This window comes from Petromyzon marinus, chromosome 30 (assembly GCF_048934315.1).
Source record: "Petromyzon marinus isolate PM22_M1 ecotype Great Lakes invasive population chromosome 30, UKy_Petmar_22M1.pri1.0, whole genome shotgun sequence".
NCBI classification, from domain to species: domain Eukaryota; kingdom Metazoa; phylum Chordata; class Hyperoartia; order Petromyzontiformes; family Petromyzontidae; genus Petromyzon; species Petromyzon marinus.
In genome coordinates, this window is record NC_133696.1 from 9,461,092 (window position 1) to 9,485,108 (window position 24,017).

General features: G+C 58.5%; 1 protein-coding gene across 4 annotated transcripts in view; it reads left to right on the forward strand.

The window, feature by feature from the left end:
• CELSR2 (cadherin EGF LAG seven-pass G-type receptor 2) overlaps positions 1 to 24,017 on the forward strand; it is a 114,904-nt gene that overhangs the window by 54,514 nt on the left and 36,373 nt on the right. For all 4 annotated transcript variants that reach the window (XM_032963497.2, XM_032963496.2, XM_032963494.2 and 1 more), the window contains exons 5-6: positions 8,795 to 8,910; positions 11,436 to 11,524. In XM_032963497.2, the coding sequence (XP_032819388.2) occupies positions 8,795 to 8,910; positions 11,436 to 11,524 (205 nt within the window). The remainder of the gene's footprint in view (positions 1 to 8,794; positions 8,911 to 11,435; positions 11,525 to 24,017) is intronic.

Consider the following 24,017-nt stretch of genomic DNA (forward strand, 5'->3'; position numbering starts at 1 on the left):
CGTTTCACCGTCGGCGTGGCGGCGGCGGCGACCCACCCGACCGACCGACCGACCGACCGCCGTGTCGCCACTGGGTTTGCGCTGCTGGCCCTCCGGTCCTCGCTCACGGCGATTGGGCGTCGGTGGTGGGGGGGGGGGGTCGCAAACCAAGGCTTGGTCGTCCCAGAGCGGAAGGGGGACGTCGGTGAAGGGCCGCACCTTAACGAACGCCAGCGGCAAGGCTCGGACTTTGCACGCTCGGCTAATGTTTAACCCCACCGCGCGTATTTATTCGGCTCAAAAGGGGGTGGGCGGCGGGGGGGGGGTGGTCGTGAATTACCTGAGGAGCCATGGACGGACGCCAGGTGTAGGGGCGGTGTGTTTACCCGCTTTTCCTGGTCCCCATGGGGGGGAGGGAGGCGGCCTCGCCCGCTCCCAAACCTCACCCGTACCGACCGACCAGGGATTCCAATTAGCGGGTGTTTGCAAACTCTTAACAGTTTCATAAATAATTATGGGGAGGGGGTGATGGGCCGCCACCACTGAACTTGACTCCACCTGTGGTTTGTAGGAGTTATGTCATGATTTCTTGATTTATTTTCAACACCATTGCTGGGCACAGGCCCATTGGCCCCAAAACGTCGGGCGCCCAGCAACGATCAGCACTATTATCAAATTTGCAATGGATAAGAGTGTGAAACGCTTGTTGAATCGAGCAAAGCTATTGTCATAAGAGCTTGGGGAGAAAAGATAACGTCACCGATGGGAGGAGGGAGTTTCACAGTGGAGCAGGGCGAGGGGAGGAGAGAGGGAAGTGTTGTAACCTGCGGTGTGGCGCGCGGGTGCGTGGGTGAGGGAGTGGGTTAGTGGATTAGCGAGTGGATGTGTGAGTTGTTGTGGCCTCCAGTGTGGTGGTGGCGGCGGTGGCGGCGGAGATGAAACAGTCAACACGGGTGGAAGGATCAAGGAGTGAAATTCACGGGAATGCTAACCGTGGTCGTACAGATAGGAGAGCGATAGGTGGGCCACTGACTGCCGATCTGGCGTGGTTGCCGGGTGAGAGCGCGGGGTTGCTTGAGATAGCGATGATGGCGACGATGGATGTGATTGTTCACACTGTAACGGACATTGATGCAGCCATGATGACGCAGCCGTCGTGATGTAGCCATCATCGCACAATAATTATAATCATGGGCGCGCACGGTCATATATCATTGCCAGTGCAGTCCCGTAATTGTTATTTGTTCAGCCGCAGTCTCTCGCTCTGCTCATCACCGCAAGCTCCTCCTCGCCTTACCCCCTCCTCCTCGTTCTCCTCCTCGCCCTCCTCGCTGCCCCTGTCGCCCCGAGCTCCTTCACCTGGTCGCTCCGGCGAAGTTGAAACCTCTCGGCCATGGTAGCCGCCACCGCCACCGTCACCGCCAACCGCACGCGCTCTCGAAAAATTCCCGTCCGACCAGATGCGATGTCTCGGGCGCTCAGATCGCGTTTCAGGGTGCAGGGGGCGGCTGGGTGGGAGTGGGGGGGGGGCGAGAGGGGAGAGATGGAGCCGGGAGCTGGCACTGGCGCCAGTTGCGGCTGAGGAGCCTTGAGCTGCCTCCATCACCGGGGGCCCGGACTGACGAAACCTGGCAGGGGCCCAGGGCCACACGGGACCGGTAGTGGTGGTGGGGAGATTGTGGGGGGCGTGGGGGCTGAGGTGTTTTGGGGGTCCACCCCACCCCCCAGGTGTACTCCTTTCGCTTGCCCTCTCACTGCGCGCCCCCACCCTGCGGAGATGAGTGAGAGTGACACGAGGAGAAGGAGGGGGGGGGTTTGGAGGAGTGACGGGGGTGGCCCTGTCTCCTCACTGGGAGCCTCTCACTTCAGTGACAAACTTAGCTCTCGCCGGGACCCCACCCTCCCCTCCTGCCCACCCCTCCCTTACATCTTCTGAGCTTCTCCCCCAGCTCCATAGTAACCGCACCCCTGCGCCCCCCCCCCGCCTCTTTGTGATTGTAATGTGAAGGATGGGATTTGGCCAGGGGACAGTGGGGGTGGGGTAAGAGTGGGGGATGAGGGTGGGGGGGCTTAGTCGGTACAAATTAGCCGGCGTAGTAGGAGATGGGGTCAAAGGTCAGCTCTCCTTGCGATGGACGCCACTCGGAGTGGCGGTTTCACAAGATTCAAACTCACGAGCGCCCGCGGCTCCTCCCCCATTCCCCCTGCTGCCAGGGACCCCCCCCCCCCCGCGCTCTCCCTGTCCCTCACCGCATATCTCTCTGTCCCCCCCCCCCCTCTCCCCATCGCTCGCACCTCCGCCGTGGCGGAGCGGCACCTGCTCGGCCAGCGTGTGCCCTCGCAACTGCTCGCCAGGGAAGCGCAGCTTCACCCCCCCCCCGGACCCCTAGCATTGTGAGACGTCTCATCTTCTCGGCTCTCTCGTCCTCGCCGTGTCTTCCTGCGTTCCCCCCGCCCCTCCCCACCCCCCACCCCAGTTCCCTTTCTCCCGCACTGCTTTTGTGTTGGGGGGGGGGGGCTTTTTTTGTTGTTGTTGTGAGGAGCCTCGGCTTGGAATGCGGGCGGCAGGGTAATGCGGGGTAATGTGTCACGCCGGCCTTTCATGCTGTCCCGTGCGCGCAGAGGGGAGGGAGAAGAGGGGAGGAGGAGAGGGAGGGAGGGCGGACGAACAGGGGAGGGAGGGGAGAGAGGGAGGGAGGCTGGGGGCACGGCCCTCTAAGGTGTGCTCTTGCGTAAATCCCCTAGTGGTGTGGGGGAGGTGGGGGGACCTGGGCAGGGGTGGGCAGCTCACGGGGGAGGGAGGGGGCGGTAGTGGGGGGAGGGAGGGTGGCAGCCTTGGAAACTCCTTTCAGAAAGGAACACAAAGATGAATCTGCGAGCGGTGTACGGTTCAGGGAAGAGGCGTCACGTTCTGCATCCTAACGATCAAAAGCTCGGCTTTAACGAGCGTGCAGGCGAGCGTGGAGTTGTCCGAGCCGAGGCCCTTTCTGTCCTGGCTTTTGCACGGGGCTACACTTGCCGTCCCCGCGGGGAGAGTTTTCTGCGATCGTCCGCACCCCCCCCACCGCCCATTTCAGAGATTCGGAAACGGCGGCAGCGCTCGGTTATTTTTCATTTCGAGCGAAACCTCGGAGGAGCAGATACACTTTGGGTTTTTTCCATTATCTGCGCGCAGCGGTCAGCGTCCACCCCGCGGGGAGTGGCGGTGACTCGCCGCGTCTCCTGCCAACGCTCGTGATGAGAGACGCGGGTGGACGATGAGCACAGGGAGGTTGAGGCTGGTGAAATCAGCCGTGGCTTCTCTTTATCAAACACAATTACTGAGCACAGGCCCAGCAGCAAACAGCACTGTTATCATGGTTGTGATAGATAAGGGTGTACCACGCTTCTTTAATTCGAGCAAGGTTGTTATAAGAGCTTGGCAAAAGAGACGAAGCGAGGTTTCGAAGTAGAGCAGTGAGAGGAAGAGAAGTGTTGTGACCTGTTGTGAGAGAGCGAGCGAGTGAGTACGTGGGTGAGTGAGTGGGTTCGTGGGTGAGTGCGTGGGCTTGTCGGTGAGTGAGTGGGTTTGTGGGTGATTGAGTGGATGAGTGGGTGAGTGAGTTAGTGCGTGGGTGCAGGAGTGGGTAAGTGGGTGATTGAGTTTGGTGTTGTGACCTGCAGTGTGATCGCGGTTGAACACTGTCGTGGTGATGGTGGAGGATGAGATAACACAGTCAGCGTCGGGTCGAGACCGAGTCCTCAACATGGGTGGAGGAATCAATGGGTGAAGTTCATGGGAGCAGTGACCATGGTAGTAGCGTTAGAAGAGTGAAACGAAGGTGACTGCCTGCTGGTGAGTGAGCAGCCGGAGTGAATGAGGGGTCTGGCTGTCGTATTGGTGGCTGTCCTGTGACGAACCCAGTGTGGGGGGCAGCAGCGTGCGGGTTTGGGGGGGGGGGTGGGGGGGGCGACACCTCCTTGGGGTGTTTTTGCCAAATCTGTGGCAATATCCCCGCATCCTTGCACCTGCACCCCCGTTTTTCCCAGGAGGACCCCCGCATCGGAGGGAGTCCGAGCTGCCCGCTTGCCGTCTGCCCTTGCGGGGGCACTGGAGAGGGCCTTTGCCAATAAGCATCTGGCACTTCACCAGCATTGGTTCAAAGCAACGCTTGACTCTGCCGATGAGACACTGAATGTTGAAACCGGTCCAGAGTTTTGCTCTTAATTGAACCGATGCTGTTGGTGAAATAATGCACTCTCAGAAGGAAGCCGTGTGGTTGATGGAATGTGCAAGTTGTGTTACATTGTATTCATGTAGAGGGAGAGCTTTGTGAAGCAGACAGGTTGTCGCTTGTTGATTTTGTCACCTCAAATTAAATCGGGAGATTAAGCGGAGCCGCCACTGATTGGTGGCCAGAGCGTCAGAGCAGCCGCAACACACGAACATGGACCTGGGACGGCTAGACAGACCGGTGGGTCGGTGGGTTGGTGAGTGGGTGGGTTGTTGGGTTGGTGGGTGGGTGGGTGGGTTGGTGCGTGGGTGAGCGGATGGGTGGATTGGTGGCTGAGTGGGTTGGTGGGTGAGCAGATGGGTGGGTTGGTGGGTGAGTGGGTTGGTGGGTGGGTGAGTGAGTGGGTTAGTGGATGGGTGGGTTGGTGCGTGGGTGAGTGGATGGCTGGGTTGGTAGCTGAGTGGGTTGGTGGGTTGGTGGGTTGGTGGGTGGGTTGATGCGTGGGTGAGCGGATGGGTGGATTGATAGCTGAGTGGGTTGGTGGGTGAGTGGCTTGGTGGGTGGGTGGATTGGTGCTTGGGTAAGCGGATGGTGGGTTGGTGGCTGAGTGGATTGGTGGGCGAGCGAGTGGTAGTGGTGGTCGCGGTGTGCCCCAGTGCCCATTGATCTGCGTAATCACGCACGCGCAGGCGGTGAGCGGTGCGGGGCGCAGCTGCGTGAGGCTCCGTAATAACCAGGCTGTCACACACACAGGCACGCGGCACACACTCCCCACACCGGCCCAGGGGACCACACACACACACACGGCTATAGATACAGACGCAAATATAGACACACACAGATAAGCCCAGATACACACTAAGATATAGATACAGATGCACAGATATACAAAAATAAAGATTCCCCCGTGTAGTCTCTAACAGGATTTTGGAGCAAGTGCTGTTAGCGAGCACCTATGAAGGCCGACACGGCACACGAGGGGGTGGTGGGTGGCCACCACGACGCATGGCAACCTTTTTTCGTCCCCAGTGGTAATGTTTAGACATCGAACTTGGTATTCATTTCAGGCTGAGTCGACCTAGGGGAGGCCCAGGAATGGTTTGGATATTCGTAAGTGATGTTGGCCAAGAGAGCGGGAACCGAACACACGTCTCTGGGTTGGTAGCACGGTGCGCTAACCGCTGCACCACCACTCCCCACGGGCACACACCTTACCTGGGCATCGCCCCCTCCCACACTCCATCCCCCTCACCCCGGACCATCCTTTAACCATCACCACAATCCTGCCTCAGACACAGGCCCACAGCCTGTCTCGTTTCGTGTCCTCTGTGCTGCTGCTGTTTCCATGTGTATTCGTCCCCACGTATCGGTGTCTGTGTCTCTGCCTCGCCGTGTGTCCTGCGCGTGCGAGTGTCCTCGTGTGCCTCTCGGTGTGTCCTCATCCCTACGTGCGGTTGTCTCTACGTGTCAGCGTGTCCCTGTGTCGTTAGCGCACTGGGCTACAAACCTGGCGAACCGGATACGATTCACACTCACGACCAAAAACAGTGGCGAATATTTGAACTGGTCCTGTGCCTCCCCAAGGTAGACTCGGCCTTAAATAAGTATCTGCTGCAATGTGTAAATATAAGGACTTGGGTGACGTTCCTGCTTTAATAGGTGGTCGTTAACAGCACTTGCCCGGGAAATCTTTGTCTTTGTGTCTCTCTCCCCGTGTGTCCTCGTGCGTCTCTCCGGCTGTCGGTCTCCCCGTGCGTCTGCGTGCCCATCGCGTCCGCGTCCCCATGTGTCAGCGTTCATCTCTTGCTTGTCAATTCCTAGTGTGTCTCGTGTCTCCTTGTTGTTGTTGTCTCTATCCCGCTGTCCCAGCTGTGTCGCCCCCTTGCAGGAGCTGCTGCTGCTGCTGCATGTGGGATTAGCGCCCCCTCACTCCTCCCTTTGTTCCTCGCTTCTAAGAGGCCGGGGATGCGGTGGGGGTCGGCGTGGGGCACTCGGGGCTCGGCGGGGCGGGGGGGGGGGTTCGTGGGGGGCATGGACCAGGGGGCACTTGGCACCGCATGAGGTGTGGGTTGGGAGGGTGAGGGTGTGGGGTATAAGCGGTGAAGGGGTCCCCCGCAGGAAGCAGCGAGGGGGGGGGTGCGCAGTGGTGGTTGGGACCGGAGCGAGTCGGGATGATGCGGGGGGGCGGTGAGTGACTGGGGGGGAACCAACGGGTCTGGTAGAATGGGGTGGGGGGGGTGCTGGAGGGGTAGCCGTGAGATGTCTCCGCTGCTCCAGCGGTTGCCGTGACACCTGAGGGGTCGGCCAGGGTTCGCACAAAGGCCGATCCGCTCGGCCGATCAGCCCCCGTCCGCTCCGATCGGCGTTGTCGCGACGACCCAAGGGCACAGCCCTGCCCAGGCCACGCGGCCGCGAGCATTCATCCGTGCGTGTGTCCTTCCGTGCGTCTGACAGGTCCTCTTGTCCGTGGGTGCGTTTATGTGCGCTGTTCCTCTCTTCCCGTTGGCTGCGCCGTCTGTGCGTATGTCTGTGCATCCCGATGTCCATAATCCGTCTGTCCGCGCTTCTGCGACCCTGTCTCTCTTTTCATCCATTCGCTCATCTTGTCCATCCGTCCGTCCACGGGTCTGTTCGTACGTGCACACGTGTCTCCGGTTATACTTCCGTCCATCTGGCTCCTGTCCATCACGCGGTGCGTGCGTGCGTGCGTGCTCGCGTGCGGCGTGAAGGGACAACGCGCGCTGGCCCCCGGGGTCCTCGGGAGGAGTTGCCGAGAGAGGAGGACGGATTCCTCTTTTCACTCCGGCGCTCCGTGCGAACGGTCGTGATGACGTCTGCCGTCCACGCGGGGCGCGGCGGGGGGGGGCATCGGGTGGGGCTGCCGGTAGCGCGAGCTCTGCCTTCACTTGTGGTCGGGGCGGGGTATGAGGCTGGGCGGGCGCGCGGGTGGGGGTGGTGATGGCGCGAGGGGACAGGACCCGGAGAATCTGTGACAGCGAAACCTCCAGACAAAACACGCCCGTCATTCTGTCTGTACCTGCGCGCCCGTCCTTCTGTCCGTCTGCCTCCATGTGTGTCTTATTACGTGATTGCGCCTGGAAGTCTGTCATTGGGCCTTTATGACCGTCTCTTTTAATTCCGTGTTATATTAAATATGCAGTCTCGCTCTATGTCTGCCTGCGGGTGAGCCTGTGTATCTGTCTGTGTATGTCGGTGTATTCACCCATCTGTGATTCAGTCATATATCTATGTGCACGTGTGTCACTCCATGTGCATTTGTATCCACGTTTCAATCTGTTTTTGTGGTGTCCACGCGTTCGTGTACGTGGCTATGTCTTTGCGTCCACGTTTTTGTCTTCACCTCTCCATCCATCCCTGGATGGAGAGATGAAGACCCGGTGTCCCCATGTCTCTGTGTTCTCGTGTCCCGGTCCCTATGTGTCCCGGTCCCTATGTGTCCCCGTATCCCTGTGTCATCATCTCACCCCACGTCTCTCTGTTGCCCGCGTGTCTCCGCGCACAATCTCTCCACCGCGCCGCCGAGAAGGAGGCCATCCTGTTGACGCATTTGCCGCGGTATCAGCTCGGGGGGGTCACGTGGCCGCACGAGCGAAGCGTCAGAGCGACCATTTTACACAAACATGGCAGCAGAGCCACGCTCGGCACTGGAGTCCGGTTTCGGGGCCGCCGCCCGCGGGTCGGCACCGCGGCGCTGCCACCGCTGCCACCACCGGGACGTGGGAAGCAGAACGCCGCGTTTAGGCTCCAAGCCGCGTTGGTGATGGGTCCATGCCCGCAGCTAGCTGTGCGTGTGGAGCGACGCTCGCTCCCATCGCAGCTCTTAGTTGCTGGAGTTGGGGGGGGCTTAGGTGTCACCTCTATACCCTTGCTTGCCCCCTCCCTGTCCGCTTGTCACTGAAAATGGCGTTGATTTTGGCGGCGTGCGTGATGGAGAGACGTTGCCGAGTGCTGGGGGCGTATCGGCATAACGGCGCAATGATTCGTGGAGAGACGCGTACGCTCGTTATTACGCGCGTAGAATTGTGCTCGTGAGAATATTGACTGTGGACGATTTATGCAAATCGTATGCAGATTAAATGCTGATGTGACATTTAGGCTAACGGAGCGAACCAAGCCGTACAAACGAGCCAACCGTACAGATGTGACGGCAAGAACAACGGTGAAGGAGGTGTGGTCATTGCGTCGAGTGACCGCCGTCCAGAGTCGTCACAAGTCATCGAGTTCACCGTCTCTCCATTCGTTACGATATCTGTCCAGGAAGATCCCTCCAGATTGGAGCATCTCTCATTTGCACGGACAAGAGAATCGTTTCTTGAGTCCTTGAGCCATGCTGGGCCAAGATCTGGCCAGGAAACAGAGGCTGAGCCTCAGTGCTTTGTGGGTTCAACCTGTGTCCCCGTGTGTCCCTACGTGTCCCCATACTGACCCGTGTGTCTCCAAGTACACCTGTGCCACGTACTTAGCCGTGTCCCCATACTGACCCGTGTGTCCCCGTATCCCCTTACCGACCCACGTGTCCCGTGCTGATCAATGTGTCCCCGTGTGTCCCCGTGTGTCCCCGTGTGTCCCCGTGTGTCCAGGTTCGCCACCAAGGAGCGGAGCGGCCTGCTGCTCTACAACGGCCGCTTCAACGAGAAGCACGACTTCATGGCGCTCGAGATCGTGGACGAGCAGATCCAGCTCACCTTCTCTGCAGGTGAGGATGCCGGCGCGCCAGGGTACCAGCACGCTGGGGCACCCGCACACCGAACCACCACTCCCCCCACTCCGCCGCCACACCATCATGCCACGACACAGGCAAACTGTGATAATAACTCGTTCCTCCGCATCCCCCCCTCTACTCCAGATGGAGATAAAGCTTGACCGTGATCATTTGACGGAGATGGATGGATAATGAGAGATGACTAGGTCATTGGATAGAGATATACAGAACTGGATAGAGATTATTGGAGATGGATAGCCATTGTCGACATTTGGGGTTTGCAATTTGATTCAAGAATTGTTATATATATTTAAATTGTAAACGGTAGCGCCCCTAGTGGCTGCAGGGGTCACATGAACCCATTCTTACGAACGCACGATTCAATTCAAGCAGAATAATCTATTTGATTGGATGGTTCAAGAGATAGCTGGAGATGCAACCTCATTCCGCCATTGCGTGTCAACCGCTCAGGGACGACTCCTCTTGGGGCTCTATTTTTGTCTTGTAAACCGTGGCGGCTGTGAAGATGCGGTGAGGACATGGCGCGGTGATGGTGCGGTGACGATGTAGTGATGGTTCTGGTGATGGTGGGATTATAGTCTTGACGATGGTGGTGGTGATGCCGCAGTGACGGTGCGGTGCTCGTGCGTTCATGGTGCGGTACTGATGCGGTGACACTGTGGTGGTGGCGCAGTGCTGACGCGGTGACAGTGGTGATGATGGTGGTGGTGGTTGCGCGGTGTGGATGTTGCGATGGTGCGGTGCGGACGACCGTGGAGGGTGCGGTACGGCCTCCCCCGTGTGCCGGGATGGGCTTTGGCGTTGCCGCGACGGTTACGAAGGCGCGGGCTCTGGCACGCGCTCCTCCATTATTGGATTTCTCTTCTCGTTGCGGTGATTTCTCTGCCTCGTAAAAAACAGGCACCTGCTGCTGGTGGGGGCGAGAGAGAGCAGAGAGATTAAAGAGTGCGAGGGAGGGAGAGAGGGGAAGAGAAGAGAGAGTGGAGAGAGAGTAGATATGGCAGCCACCAACTTAATTGGAACTCTGACCCTGCTAAGCACGGCGCTTGCTCTCACAGTGGCTGCTGCTCATAAGAAGGCCACGCGGGCGGTCACTGCAGCCACGGTGGCGAGATGTTATTTCCCTCTCTTGGTATACAGGAGGTTGTGGGTTCGATCCCGACCCTGACGCCTGTATATTTGGAGTTTGCAAGTTCTCCCCGTGGTCGCGTGGATTTTTCTCCGGGTCCTCTGATTAATCCCTCCACATTTAGAATCAACATGCGTTTTACAGTATTTGGCTGCTATAACTTTCCACATCAAAAGCCACTTCGTTGAGCTGTCATTTTTGGCCAGGTTGCTTGTGATAAAGAGCTTCATAGCTCAGTGGGCCTTACCTGGTAAAATAAAGTAGTTTAGTTTAAGTAGTTTAGTTAACGGGTCCACATTCTGCCGCTTGGTCCGTCCCTGATTTTGATTACAGCCCCTCGGTCCCTTGCGCAAGAGCGGCGAAGGTGGCGGCGGTCGGGCTGGCGGTGGCGGCGGTGCCGGCCAATGGCCCGCACAGCCGCCATCACTGGCCGCCTCTGCCCGCCTCTGCCCAGCCATCAATAACGTGCTCCCTTAATCCTCTCCCTCCCTGTGCGACGGAGCGGCCCCCCGTCTCACACTGGGGTAGGATTTTACGACTCTTGAGATGAAAATGAAGGGGACGCGCGCACGTGTGCGAGTGGCGGCGCGGTCGACTGCGTTAAATCAGCGGTTGTGGCAGCGATGCCTTTTTTCTCATTCGCGCTGCGAAGTGTTGTTCGCCGCCGATGCCCGACACTTCTCTCCGCGCGCCGGCAGCTAGCTCAGGAACGCGACAGAACTCGGAAACACGTCGGGAGAAATATATACGGGCGCAGCTGCGAAAAAGCCCCGCGGTGGTAAATCAGCCGCCCTGCCGGCCCAGTTTAGGAGGGAGGATGGCTGCCTCGGGTGCCCGTGAGCTGTTCCTCTTCCCGTCGGCCGCGTGCACTATTTATGAGCGACGCTGCGAAGTTGGCGGCGGTGGCGGTGGCGCTGCTGCAGTCAGGTCCCCCGGCACAGCCCGTTGCCACGAATACCGCAACCGCAGTACTCCAGAGGAAGTCGGAGCATCATAGCTGCGGAGGAATTATTTTGAAGTTGTGGGACATTTCATCGCGGGGGTTGCGTGGGGGGGGGGGGCGGAGGCATGTGAAGTAGCTGGGGGGGGGGGGTTTGGGTAGTGGGTGCCAAAGAAAAGTAATAATTGAGGGGGTGCGGCATAATCTGGTTCTTGTCATGATCATCCTCCCGCTCAGCACCCAGAGCTTTGGGAGGTGCAGCTGCTTCTCACGCCCCTGTGCCCTTCGCTGCGCCGCTGGGCCGCCGCGTTCCACTCGGGAGTCCGTGAAGTCGCCGAGTCGTCGTGCGATCGGTAATGGCGGCCGCTGCCGCCGCTCGGCCCTCGTCTGACCGCTTGCGTGTCCGGCGGCGCACGTCTCTCGGCGCAGGTGAGAAGTCGACGCTGGTGACGCCGTTCGTGCCGGGAGGCGTGAGCGACGGACAGTGGCACACAGTGCAGGTGCACTACTACAATCGGGTGAGTCCCCGCCGGCGCGGCCGCACGCACGCGCATACGCACACACGTGCCGTCACGCCCGGCCGCATCTCGCCCGGCCCAGGTGAGTCCGACGGCCGCTCTAAGGGCCCACCTCTGACGCAGGTGAGACATCAAATGCCAATGAAGCCTGCTGATGAAGATGCACTCCCAGAACGCCATGCTGCCCGATGGGTCGAGTGTAATAATAATTGTTTGAATAGGGGCAAGAGTTTGGACGTTCACCACTGCGCATCGCTCGCGCTCTGTGCGTGGTGCGGCAGCGCGCTCCGTGCTCCGCGACCGAAGGGGCGGACGTGCCGGATCGCCGAGCCCTCGTCTCGCGGGGCAGGGCCCTCATGATTGCTTTGCAGGGGCCGTGGGGGAGAGGGGCCACGGAGGTCAGGGGCCGTCGATCGCTGTTGTGACTCAAATTTATCGATACCGAGCGGGGCCCGGTGAGGCATCGGCACGGTGGTGGCGGCAGCGGCGGCCATATCTCGGCAATCGATAACCGCGCTGAAACGGCCGTCGTTAAGAGCCCGTGCTCTCCACCCTCAACTCGGCTCTTCGCATTCGTAATCGCTCAGCGCTGATTGATAAGGCAGGAGGCAGCACCACCGCCGCCCGGTGTCTCACTCTCTTCCCCGGCGATTGTGGCGAACGAGTGAATGAGCGAGCGAGCAAGCAAGTGAGCGCGCGTGGTGGCAGATCGGCCGCGCCGTGTTTGTTGTGCCGGGCATGAGCCGCGTTTGGGTATCGGGTGACGCTCGCAGCGTTCCCCACGCCTGTTTGTTTCAAATCCGAGAACCACAAACCCTCGGGGAGCGAGCGCCGTCTGGGCGTGGGGGTCGGGTTGAGACAAGGGCCCAGCCTCGTCCGTAGCGGGGTTGATGATGACGGCGCCCCACCCGAGTAGCGGGACCCACCATATGGCTCTGGCGCTCGCCCACGCTCGCCCACGCCGGCCTCCGCTTGGGCTATGAAATCACCGCGCGATCGACAATGTGCCACATTAGCGGCGAATATTTAAACCGGTCATCAGCCTCCGCCTACGTGCACTCGGCCTCAAATGAGTATCCTGTTGCAGGTGTATACGTCAGCACTGGGGGGAGGCAAAGGCGACCGGGTGCCATGTTGGCCACATTCATGCCCCAAACAGCCTGTTTAAAGGCTACACGGGGGGGAGGGGGTTGGAATCTTTGTCTTTGTAGGGTTGTAACGCACGCGTGCGTGGTGTTGTGTGGCGATGGAGATGGCGGTAGCGGTGGCAGGCAGCTCCGCAGGAACGAGCCGAGCTTTGTCTGCAGGATGGGACGGTCGTGGTGCAAACGCGCGACTCTCGCGACGAGCTCTTTGTTATTTAATCGCGAGCCCGTGGCTTTGTGCCGGGGCCTGGGTTCTCACCGCTGGGCGCTTGTGCTGGGTGCTGTGGGAGGCTACGTCTGGGTGCTGTGGGAGACTTCGGCTGGGTGCTGTGGGAGGCTATGGCTGGGTCCTGCTGGAGTTTGAGAGCTGGGTGTCCTGTGTATGCTGGAAGTTGGACCTGCGTGCTGGATTGTGGGACCCGGAGTTAGTGTATGATGTTAGTGCGTGATGTTAGTGGGTGACGTTAGTTCATGGTGTTACTGCAGGCCGTCGGTGCAGGGTGTTAGTGCAGGGCGTTGGTGCAGGGTGTTGGTGCAGGGTGTTAGTGCAGGGCGTTAGTTCAGAGCGTTAGGGCAAGGCATTAGTATATGGTGGAAGTTTGTGGCATCAGTGCGTGACGTTAGTGCAGGGTGTTGGTGCAGGATGCTGCGGGAAAGCTGCTGGGTGCTATCGGTGGTGATGCACCGATGGTGCTGGCTGCTGTTGTTGGTGTTGGGTGTTGGTGCGAGAGACGAGAGGCGTTGGAGGTTGGGTGCTCGCCTGCGTTGTGTGTGGTTGAAGCTGGCATCAAGGCCGTTGTTAATGTTTCCGCGGTCGTGCTGCCATTCGGCTCTCCCATGAAGCATTTTTGTGCCCTGTGGCCGTGCTGTACGGGTGGCGCGATGCCCGACGTTTCGTTCCACGTGCCGTAGAAGATAGCGAAGGAGCTCCCAGCACGCGGGTCGAATCGTCGGACGTCACCGGCGAACAACACGCGGCCGGAGAGCACGACGGCCTCGGGGCCTCCACGCCCCCCCCCCCGCCCCCCCGCCGCACCTCGTTGCCCGTGTCGTTGGCATTCCTCCCGCGCTCCCTGAAGAAAGGAGCCTTTGTGGCCATTGTGTGTCCGCTTCAAGGAGAAGCAACACCACCCAGGCCCCTCCCCCTCATCCCCCCCCCACCACTTAACCGCCAACTCCACCTCCTGCCCACGGAGACCCCCGCTAGAAGGAGGGGGGTGGGGGGGACGCTGGGTGCCCCCCTCTTAGTCACGGTGGATGCGTCGCTCCGCCCAGGTGCCCCCCCACCCCCTCCCGACCCCCTCCCCCCCAACCTCTCCCCTTCTGCACTTCCCCCCCCCTCCACCCAAACTATCTCAAGTGCCCCTCACTGCGGGGGTCTCACATGGCTGCTCAGTGCAGCCTTCGCTGAGCAAACACGCGTGGCTACGTGTGCCGTACGGGCGCACGCACGCACGACCTCCTACCCATTCGCTGTGCGCGTGAGCCGCGCTTGCGTCCCAGTGGGTTCCCACCGCTTATTCATTCGTACGGGACAAGCCTCGGTGAGCTCCCCCCAAGCCTCGTCCTCAGGAGGTTCCTGCCAGATTTTTTGCAGCCGTTGGCGATGTTTCCGCCGCGATCCCAAATGGGTGACTTGCAGGTGATCTTTCAGCAGTAGGGGATGCTTGGCCGACCACGGTTACGTTAGGGCTGAACGATTCATCGATTTCAAATCGAAATCGCAATTTGAAAAATGCATTTGGCAAATCGCAAAGGCTGCGATTTTTTGCGATTTGAAAAGTCCTATTACCTTGTTATTGGAATTGTATTTTTAAAATCATTATTGCTTTATTTATTTTACTTCACAATTGTTCTATGTTTCAATAAATACATGTTGGAAGCAATTCATATCTTTTAAGTTCTCATCCTTGCATTATAATATATAGAGCAGTTCATATTTTGATGGTATCATCAGATGATAATGCTTAATCACATGTTTTAAATCTAATACACGGTGAATATTGAACTGAAGCTTGACTTAAAAATGTTTTATCGCAAATCGAATCGCAATCGCAATATCTGTCAGAAAAATCGCAATTAGATATTCTTCCCAAATCGTTCAGCCCTAGGTTACGTCGCGCGTTTCATCTTGGTCATGATGTCTGGCCGGTCCCTTCCTAAGAAACGACTCGCTTCGCGTGTGGGAGGAAACCCGGAGCGCCCCCGTGGCCGCCGACTGCTCCCCTGGTCACCCCGAGTTCCTTAAATGTGCGCGAGATTCAACTCGGGATGCGCTGCCACGCGGTGGGGGGAGGGGGGCGTGCCTTGGGGCACGAACGCCGCTCTGTCAGTTCGAACGTTCGCCGCCGCGCGCTCCTCCGAGTCCAGTCGGCCACGGATGCGCCGCGCGGATCGCACACACGGCGTGGCGGTTCAAGTCTGCTGCCAAGCTGGCTCCAGGCATGAGGATGGATCTCGTATGCCGGTAGCTGGGTCCAGGTGGTTCGATTCCCAGCCTGGGGCAACATCAGTGGGATATCTGAACCCTGTTCTGGCCTTTCTCTAGATCAACTGGGCCTTCGATAGCAAATGTTTGAATGAGCACAGGGGCTCCCGTAGGTACACTCAGCCTTAAATGTGTATCTGGTGCAGTGTTTAGGCACCAGCACAGGGGAGACACAAAGGCAGCCGAGTGTGTTGCTATGTCTACAAGGCCGCACATGACAGTTCAGTGCTGATTCAGTCATCATCAGCCATGATCAATCCACTGCTGGATCAAGGCCCCTCCAAGCCGCCGCCTCCATCTGGCACAATCTTGCCGTGCGACAGTCATCCTAGCGCCTGCAACACAAAAGCCGATTTCAACGCTCCATCTCTGCGGTGGTGGTCTGCCTGGTCCTGGTTGCCGGTGTTGTCGATATTCGGCGGTTGTTGCTGGCTGTTGCTCGTAGTTGTTGGTTGTTGCTGGAGGTCAGTTGCTATTGCAATGCCGTCAGCGCCGCTGGGAGGTCTACGCCGACTCCACCTCCATTAAAACTCACCCCCATTCCCCCATCCCCACACCTCCCCCATCACCATCCCCCCCCGACCCCACACCCCACGCCCATTAATCTCCTTCCCGGAATAAAAATCCCAGCCAAACACAGAGAAAGAGAGCGAGGGGGCAGGGGATCCGTGACCTTTTAACCTCCACAGTGCCCAGCGCCCCCCCCCCGTTAACGAGCGCGGCTCGAGTCTCCGCCACGGCGGGGCCTGTGCCGCGGCCGACCATTGTGCTCCTACCGCGCTGCCACTGCGACCCCTCGGCCCGGTGGCCGGCACGCCGTTCCAGGGGGATCGCAGCCCCCCCCCGGTCTCCCAAAAAGCATCGCCATGAAGGGAAGCGTCAAGGCTTTCGTTTTTTCACATGGGAGAGACAAATATGGGAAGGAGGCGCACCATCTACGTAATCATTGTGTTACTCGTATTACCCACAATGGCCGCTATCGATTATTTTCCCACAAAGCCTAGCGAACAGCGGGGGCAGCGGCCGTGGGCTTAGGGGCAGCACCGGGCACCGCAGCCGCCCCTCTGCTCGCACCACTGATGCGCTCTCGTCACCGTCACCGTCGTGGTCACGGGGTCCGAATCCCACCACATCGTCTCCACCACTCTGGGCGACCGCCCCCCCCCCCAACCCCGCCCCCCGTTTTGGTAACGTCGCGCTCCGTTCCCATGCACCGCAGCGAGGAGCGTTGTTACCGGTGCGCGACCGCGCTGTGAGGACGGTTCTACAGAGAGAGAGGGGGGCTGCTGTGGGGTGGGGGGGCACGAAAGTTTTTTTAATGAAGCGTGGGGGTGCGGGCATTGAGATGGTAATGGTGGGCGGGCAGGGCCGCCCAGCGGCGGAGCGATCCCTCGCCAACGCCATTGTCTCGGCTGCCCCTCTTTGTGTCCTCCTGCTCGAGTCCCTCCGCTGGTTGCCACGGCGACGCCAGCTCCTGCCATTGGGTCTCCCGTGGCGACCGATCTGTGATGTCATCGCTGAGGAATCCGTGGCCGGGGGGGGAGAGGGGGGCGGTGGGGGGTGGTTTGCGAGCGGCCGTCATTCACACCCTTGCGTCGATCCCCCACGCCGACCTACAACCTTTCCCAGCCTCACCGTCCCCCCCTTTCCCCTCCAGAGGCATCACTGGAGGGGTTGGGTGGGGGCCCAGGCCCGGACCTGCCAGGCTGTCGCGGTGATGCCGGGATGAGTGCGAGCGCTGTCATCGGCTCCCGCTGCGGTCGTGGGATGCGATTGTGAGATTCAGCAATTCTCGCCGCTCCTGCTGCACGCGATGGAGAGAGAGAGGGGGGGGGGGGGAAGAGGGAGAGGGGAGGGGGAAGAGGTAGAGTGGGAGAGGAGGGAAAGAGGGAGAGGAGGGAGAGGAGGGAGAGAGGGAAAGAGGGAGAGAGCCGTGGGTCACTCAGCCATATCTGAGAGCAAACAGGAAAATTATAGAGAAGGGGCCTTGCCAATAAAGTAACGTATTTACCCAGGAAAAAAACTCAATTGTGAGGTTTCCATCCAAGTTTCATACCCAGAAAATTAAATCGACAAATTCCAAAATGAAAACTCGACACGGGTCAATTCTCCTGGGTGGGAGAGGTGACCGCGGGACGCGGCCGCCGAGCCTCAAGGCTGCTGCTCCTCGATGCTGCCGCGGTGCAACGGTTTGCCACGCCGGTTCGATGCCGTCTCCTGGCGCGGCAGTTTGCAACAACGGTGCGGGTCTCTCAAATCCCGCGCCCACTGCCTCCGTCCGCCCGGCCGCCCGAGCCGGCGCACGCGGGCACCGCCGTGGTTAGTCTACGTCGGCACGCCGCGTGCGGTGGTGGTAGGGGTACGGTGTGCAGACACCCGCCTCTACCCACGCGGGTCCGGTCGACGTGGACGAACCGAGCGAATTCCCCCGAGCGGAGGCCCTTCCGCGTGCAGCGGACTCTCGGGTTCGCGCCTCCGGGCGCCGCTGTCCTGCCATGCGGAGCCAAGCGCTCGTTGGTGGAGATTAGGCCATGGGCCGGACCAGACTTCGGTGCCACCCAAGATGGCAAAATATATTCGTAGAACCGGTTTATAGATGTGGCCAATTAGAGTCCACTACCCGATGGCCCCCCGCTCATTTGAATTGCGTATCGCGTGATTCACCACTCTTGGCCGGATTGAGAAGCTGGACCCTGCTGATGTAATGTCACCTCAGGTGGCACCGACAAGTATAAATGCCTAGTCTGGGCTCGTGGCCTAATCGGCCAAACTTCCAGATGCATCAGAATCCTTCGGAAGAAGAGCACTGAGACTCGTTCTGGGGTCGATAGAGGACTCTTTATTTATAATTCTTGTAATTATTCATTGCACTGCGCACCATGGCCAGCGCGAGGTCCGGCCTGTGCGCCCGTGCGTCTGTGGGAAAGGCCGGGACCCGCGTAGTAGCGGATGACGGATTAAGCTGGAATTCCACTCCGTTTACCAAATGCACCGCTGCTCGCGATATAAACTTAAAACGGTGTCGCCTTACCGCGCGAAAGATGAGCCGGGTGATAGGGGCCTGGTGGGTGGGGTGGTGGGGAGGGAACCGAGCGGGAAGGGGGGGGGGGTCACTAGAGGATGACGAGCGAGCGACTCTACCCCAGAGGTCTCTATAGTTCCGCAGCGCCACGGTGTATCTCGGGCAGTTTGACCGGTCACGTGGCTCCGTGGCGGTGCCCCTCACTGTGGAGTGGCTAGGGATGGCCTGTGGCTCCACGGTGGAGCAGGGAATGTTTGAGCTGAGCAGAAGCAGCAGCAGTAGCAGCAGTAGTTGAAGCAGCAGGAACAACAGCAGAAGAAGCAACAGGAATGGAAGTAGAAACAGCATAGCAACAGAGCAGTAGCAGCAACAGCACCAACAGTAGCAGCAGTAGAAACAGCAGCAGCACATGAGGGTGAGAACATTGCTTTATCTGAGCATTATCGCTGCTTCTCTCTGCATCAGTGGGGGGGGCAGGGGTGGAGGCAGGGGGCCCTGGGGATGGAGATTTGCATGGTGCTTCCTCCCCGTGCTGTGCGGATTTGTCTCGTGGCGTTCGAAGCTGCAAAAGCCCCGAGCGGATCCTGCAGGGGTTGTCTTATATCGGCGATGTCAGATGCTTGGAATATTTCGAGAGGGCCCTACCAGCTAATGCACTTATTCAGGTCAAGGCTGCCTAAGCCCCTCTAAGCCGCCGCAAACATTTAAGAGCCGAGAAAGAGGGTTTCCTTTCACCGGGGGCGGCGGCGACGGAGGAGGATGCACAAGGGATGGTGCTGGCACACATCTCTACCAGCAGAGAGGCAAAGGTCCCCCGTATAGCTGTGAACAGACTGTTGGGTAAAGTGCTGTTCGCGGGACACCTAATAAGGCCGACACGGCAAACACACATACACATGCGCACACACACACGTCACCTAAACCAGTGGTTCTCAAGATTTTTGGAATGGCAGCCTCCCCGGTCGCTGCCCCACGTTGTGAGTTTGTGTCTTTTGTAGCTGTAATGAGGCGCTGAAGTTCAACATTCAGTATTTATTCTCCACAGTACCCACACCGCAGTCTGCGCCCCTCCCAGGCCCTGCCCGTCACCCACCCCTGACAGAAGCGCTGACCTAGACGTGTGCTCGCACACGTCAACATTCCGGAGAGCGTGAGAGAGAGACCGGAGAAACCACAAAGCGGATTCACGGACGCTGGAACGCAGCGGGCCACGCGCGTGGAAGCGAGCGATCCCGCAGGATCCTCCTCCTCGACCCCGCGTTCCTCCGCGTGCCCGCGACGCTGATCCGCGACGCTCTCAACTGCCACCCCCCCCCCCCCAACACCTGGGCTCAGGTGCAGCAATTATAGTATTGGCTGATAATTACTCGAGTCCAAATCCCCCCTGAAATTCCTCGACGGCAGTGGCAACGGCAACGGCGACAGCGATGCTGGCGGTGGTGGCGGCGGCGGGTTCCGCGACATTGAGGAGGACGTGTCCGTTCGGTACTCGCGCGTCCACCCGACCTGCCACGACACGTGGATCGGAAGCGTGGGAGCGTGGGCCGCGGGCGAAGCGAACGCCAACGGCGGCCGAAGCGGAGCACGCGAAGGAGAATGGCCTTAGATGCAGGGGTTTGAACCGTGCGGAGAGACGGCTTCGGGGAGGCCTTCACCCAGCAGTGGATCGATCGTGGCTCATCACAATTACGGCTGGTTTAATCCATTGAACACGTGTAAACCGGCGCGTGAGCAGGCTGTCCGCTCGGCCTCTTCATCAGAATCTAGGGCAGGGAACACGATGGAGGGATGGTTTGCAGCACTGGACAACGAAGGATGGCACCGGCACGGGGAGGTCTTCATTCAGTGGTGGACCGGCCGTGGCTTTGGACGATAACGATCAGATAAACAAGCTCTGCGCACGCTGGCAGCCGGCTCGTTTCACCCGGCCCTCAACCCCGTCACTGAGATTTGGCGCGACGCTCCCCCCACGCTCATCCACTGCTGACACCCGATCCCCGGCACCGCGCCGATTCCTAATCCCCCCTCACACACCACGGTCCCCCCAAATCCACCTCCTGGCCACTTTCACCTGGCAGAAGACAACGGCAGCGATGGTTCCCTTCTCCTGCTGCAACCTCGGCGATGCATCGCAGGTCCGCATGCCCGCTGTAGGACGGTCGCAATGCAGTCGGCATTTTTATTTATTTATTCATTAGCTTGGGTTTCGGTCAGTGATGACGCGTCGAGTTGGACATGGCCTTTAGCGAGGCGGCCCTCCCCCGCCCTCCCCACCCCCAGCCACGTGGGGTCCCCTGGTCGCGCAAGGAACCCTGGGCCCCTGGTTCCAGTGGTCATGCAGGGTCCCAGTGGTCACGCGGGGTCCCAGTCGTTGCGATGCTTGAGCTCGGCAGTTTGTGCCTGAATTGCGTGTCGATACGCAAAGTAAAGTTTTAATCGACTTCGAGAAAACGTGCCATGTGGTTTCCCCGCGTGTGTCGCTGAAGAAAATTTTTCTCGCAAATAAGGCGAACAGCCCGGGACGTGGATGGACAAATGTGGATTCAACAACAGCTGGCAGGTGATTTACGAGCCCGTTTTGCGAGTATGTTTTGGAAATATTAATATTTCCTTTTTCATCAATATCTAGAGTAGTTTTTTTACTGGTCTGGGAGTGTTTATTCGTCCCAGATCTGGCGCCGCTGTGGCCAGATTGGCCCTTCTTGCTGGCATTGCCACGATTAGCAATGTTGGTTACGTACAGTGTGAAAAAAGTTAAACATACATACACACATATGTCAGGCCCTCAACCGAGCATCCGCTGTACGGTTGTGTTCCGGTCCGGTTAAAATATTGGGATAGGGGACCACCAGGGCTTGCCTGGTGTTCTAGGCCAAGGTGATGGGACTGTGAGTTGTGGCCAGGAGATGGCGGGGCTGAGTGTCGCCCTCATGTCCAAAGCCTTCCCGTTAGAGCGCCCAATTCAATTAAAAACACAACATACAGTTGTGTTTTTAATCGAATCGTTCAAAACATCCTTAACGTTGCAGGAGCCTACTAAGTTATAAGAGCCTTGGGACCCGGTGAGGCTGTGCGGGGTAAAATAATGGACGTCGTAATTCTAGAATTTACGTCAGTTGCATTAAACGACGCGAGTTAAATGATCTCTTCTTAATTCGCCTTTGTAAATATCGGCAAACGAAATGGTTTCTGCTGAGATGTATAATTCATCCGGCCACGGACACCCACGGAATAATCATTTATCTTTTTCGTCGCACTGACAAAATGGCCTCCACAGAAAGAGCTCACAATCCTGGCAGAGACCTTTGCCGAAAACCACAGCTACACGAAGTCCCCCTGCGATAATTGAGGCGCGCCCGGGTCTCCCACACGCGCGTAGTAAGACTAATAATAAAAACGGTAACGGCCAAAGCGGCAATCATGGTGGATTAGCGCAGGCCTTGGCAGGCTGCTCTCGGGAGACCGACCACCCCACCGCAGATACCAGTGTGCCCCACGCTCCGACACGGCCACAACACGGAACCCTCGCCACTCGAGTTTGCCACCTCTGCTGGTTTTTCCCCAGGATTGTCGTACTCTGGTTGAGGAGGTAGCTGGCGTCCTTGGAAATCTGTCGGTCGTCCCGTGACATTGAAATTACCGGTGTTTGTCAGTTGCACAGGAATAACAATACTGTAGTAGTAGTAATAATAATAATAGGAATGCACGGCTCTCCTCTCTTCTGTTGTGAGATATTTCTCCTCTTCTTCTCGTGATATGTCCCAGCGTTTTTTTTTATTTTACAACAGAGGTGGCAACCATAGCCACCACGCAGGAGAGGCATCCCACACAGAGAAAAGCCGTAGGAAGCAAACGAACCCAATTGTACAATAAGCCAAGGTGGGCTTGATAGAAAAACACTCAGAGCGTTTCTGCTGCTCAAATGAGCATTGAGCTATTGGTGCCTGTCTCCCGTTTACAGTCCTGCAGAGCCAGCGGTGGAAATTCCACATTCCTTTGTTGGGGGCAAGTCTATCCATAGGACAAAAAAATGTTGACTCGTTTTATCGACCGTGGAGAGATGATGATGATGGCTGAATTAATCCGCAAGCAGGGTTTGAGCTCGCAAGCATCCGACAGCGAGCCGCCCGCTCCACTGCTGAGCCACCACCCGGCCTGCTGACGATTTAAAAGGGGATTTTAAAGCGGAGCAATGTAAAAATAACGTTTAATGCGAAATCAACATCTGTAAATCCTCAGTTCGCGCGTTAACGGCGCTCCATCCCTCGGTCGTTGCCATTGGCAACGACCCAGGAAACCTCATTTCAGCCACTGACCGAGCTGAGGGACGGACACGAGATTTATATTAAGCGTGTGCGCGTGCGTCTGTGGCCGTTCCTGTGAGCGCGCCACAGCTCGCCGCCGCTGCCGGTTTGCGCGACAGCCGGGGATTAATGGGCGCTCTAACGGGAAGGCTTTGGAGGCCACCTCCTGCGCTCGGGCCCGAGCGGTGCTGCACAGCGCTCTCCCGCCCCCGCGTCGCCGGGAGATGGGGGGGGTTCTTGTGGCCCGCACAGTCGGTTAAAATCTTGTCACGTTTCACATTAACGCTTTTTAAATGTATTGTATGTGGCTGCATCCTCTTCCTGTACCGGAGACCGGCCAATCGGGAGATTTACAGCGTTTGTAATACAAACGTTCGTTCATTTATATTCAACAACAATGAAGAGATACAGAGAGGCGGGGTTCACCGTCGCCGTGACCCCAGCTGGGATCCAGGGAGCAGGAAATAACATCAGGAATGAATAAGAGAGAGATGCACACACGCAGAGTATGGGAGGTGGCGATTCGATCCATTTGCTGGGAATCCGTCCGGATATTCATTTCCTGAAGGTCTCGGCACGTGGAACGAATCGTCGGACATCGTGACGGACAATGCATGGTGCCACTCGGAAACGCACCGTGAGCTGCGATGCAGCACAACCGACAAAACTTACGCAGCCATACACGAACTACCTCCCTTACACGATATCACGTGATGTACTGCCCTAGATAAATCCACTGCTGGACGAACGCAGCTCCCCCAAACTTTCTCCCCTGATGGGCACCCGACTCAAAAGGGGCTGCTGCTGCTGCTTCTGCTCTATCGGAAAAGATCTCCCCGCGATCCTCGCGTCGAGCGACCAAAGACACGTTCCACCGACGGTGTCCACGGCCCCCGGGCACCCCCCCCCCCCCCCCCCGCCGAAGCTTTTTACGCTCCCTTGCGCCGCGCCTCCGCGAGGAATCGACGCAGACGGCGAGAGGACATGGGAATTAGCGCACGCGTTGCCCGAGGTGGAGTCGATCCTCGCGGTGGTCGTCGGCCCCCGGCAGCGCCTGCTGCGCCACGGCGATCGCCGCCTGCGTCCGCCCGCGCTGGGCACAGTCGCCGCCCCGGGTGTGGAACGGATGGCCCCGCGATGCATCGCAGGAAGAAGAAGAAGAGGAGGAGGAGGATGTCTCGCGATGCCAGCAGAGGGGAGAACTGCACGTCCATGCAGTCGACGTGATTTTCTGCCGCGCAAATGAGCATTGGGGGCATTTGGCGCTCAGTTCCTGGTTATGGACCTGCAGAGCCAGTGACCTTGGAAATTCCACATTCCAATGGGGGGGGCGGGGGGCAGTCTATCGAGAGGACATCCGCTGTTGACGTATGTTATTGACCCAGGAAGGGATGATGGGCTCAATCATCTCCCCTAATCAGGATTTGCGAGCCGCTTGCTCTACCGCTGAACCAGGTATTGTCTTGTGTCTTATTAATATGCAACTGGTAGAAAACTGAACAACCCTCGCACGAGGTCATGGAGAGATGCCCTC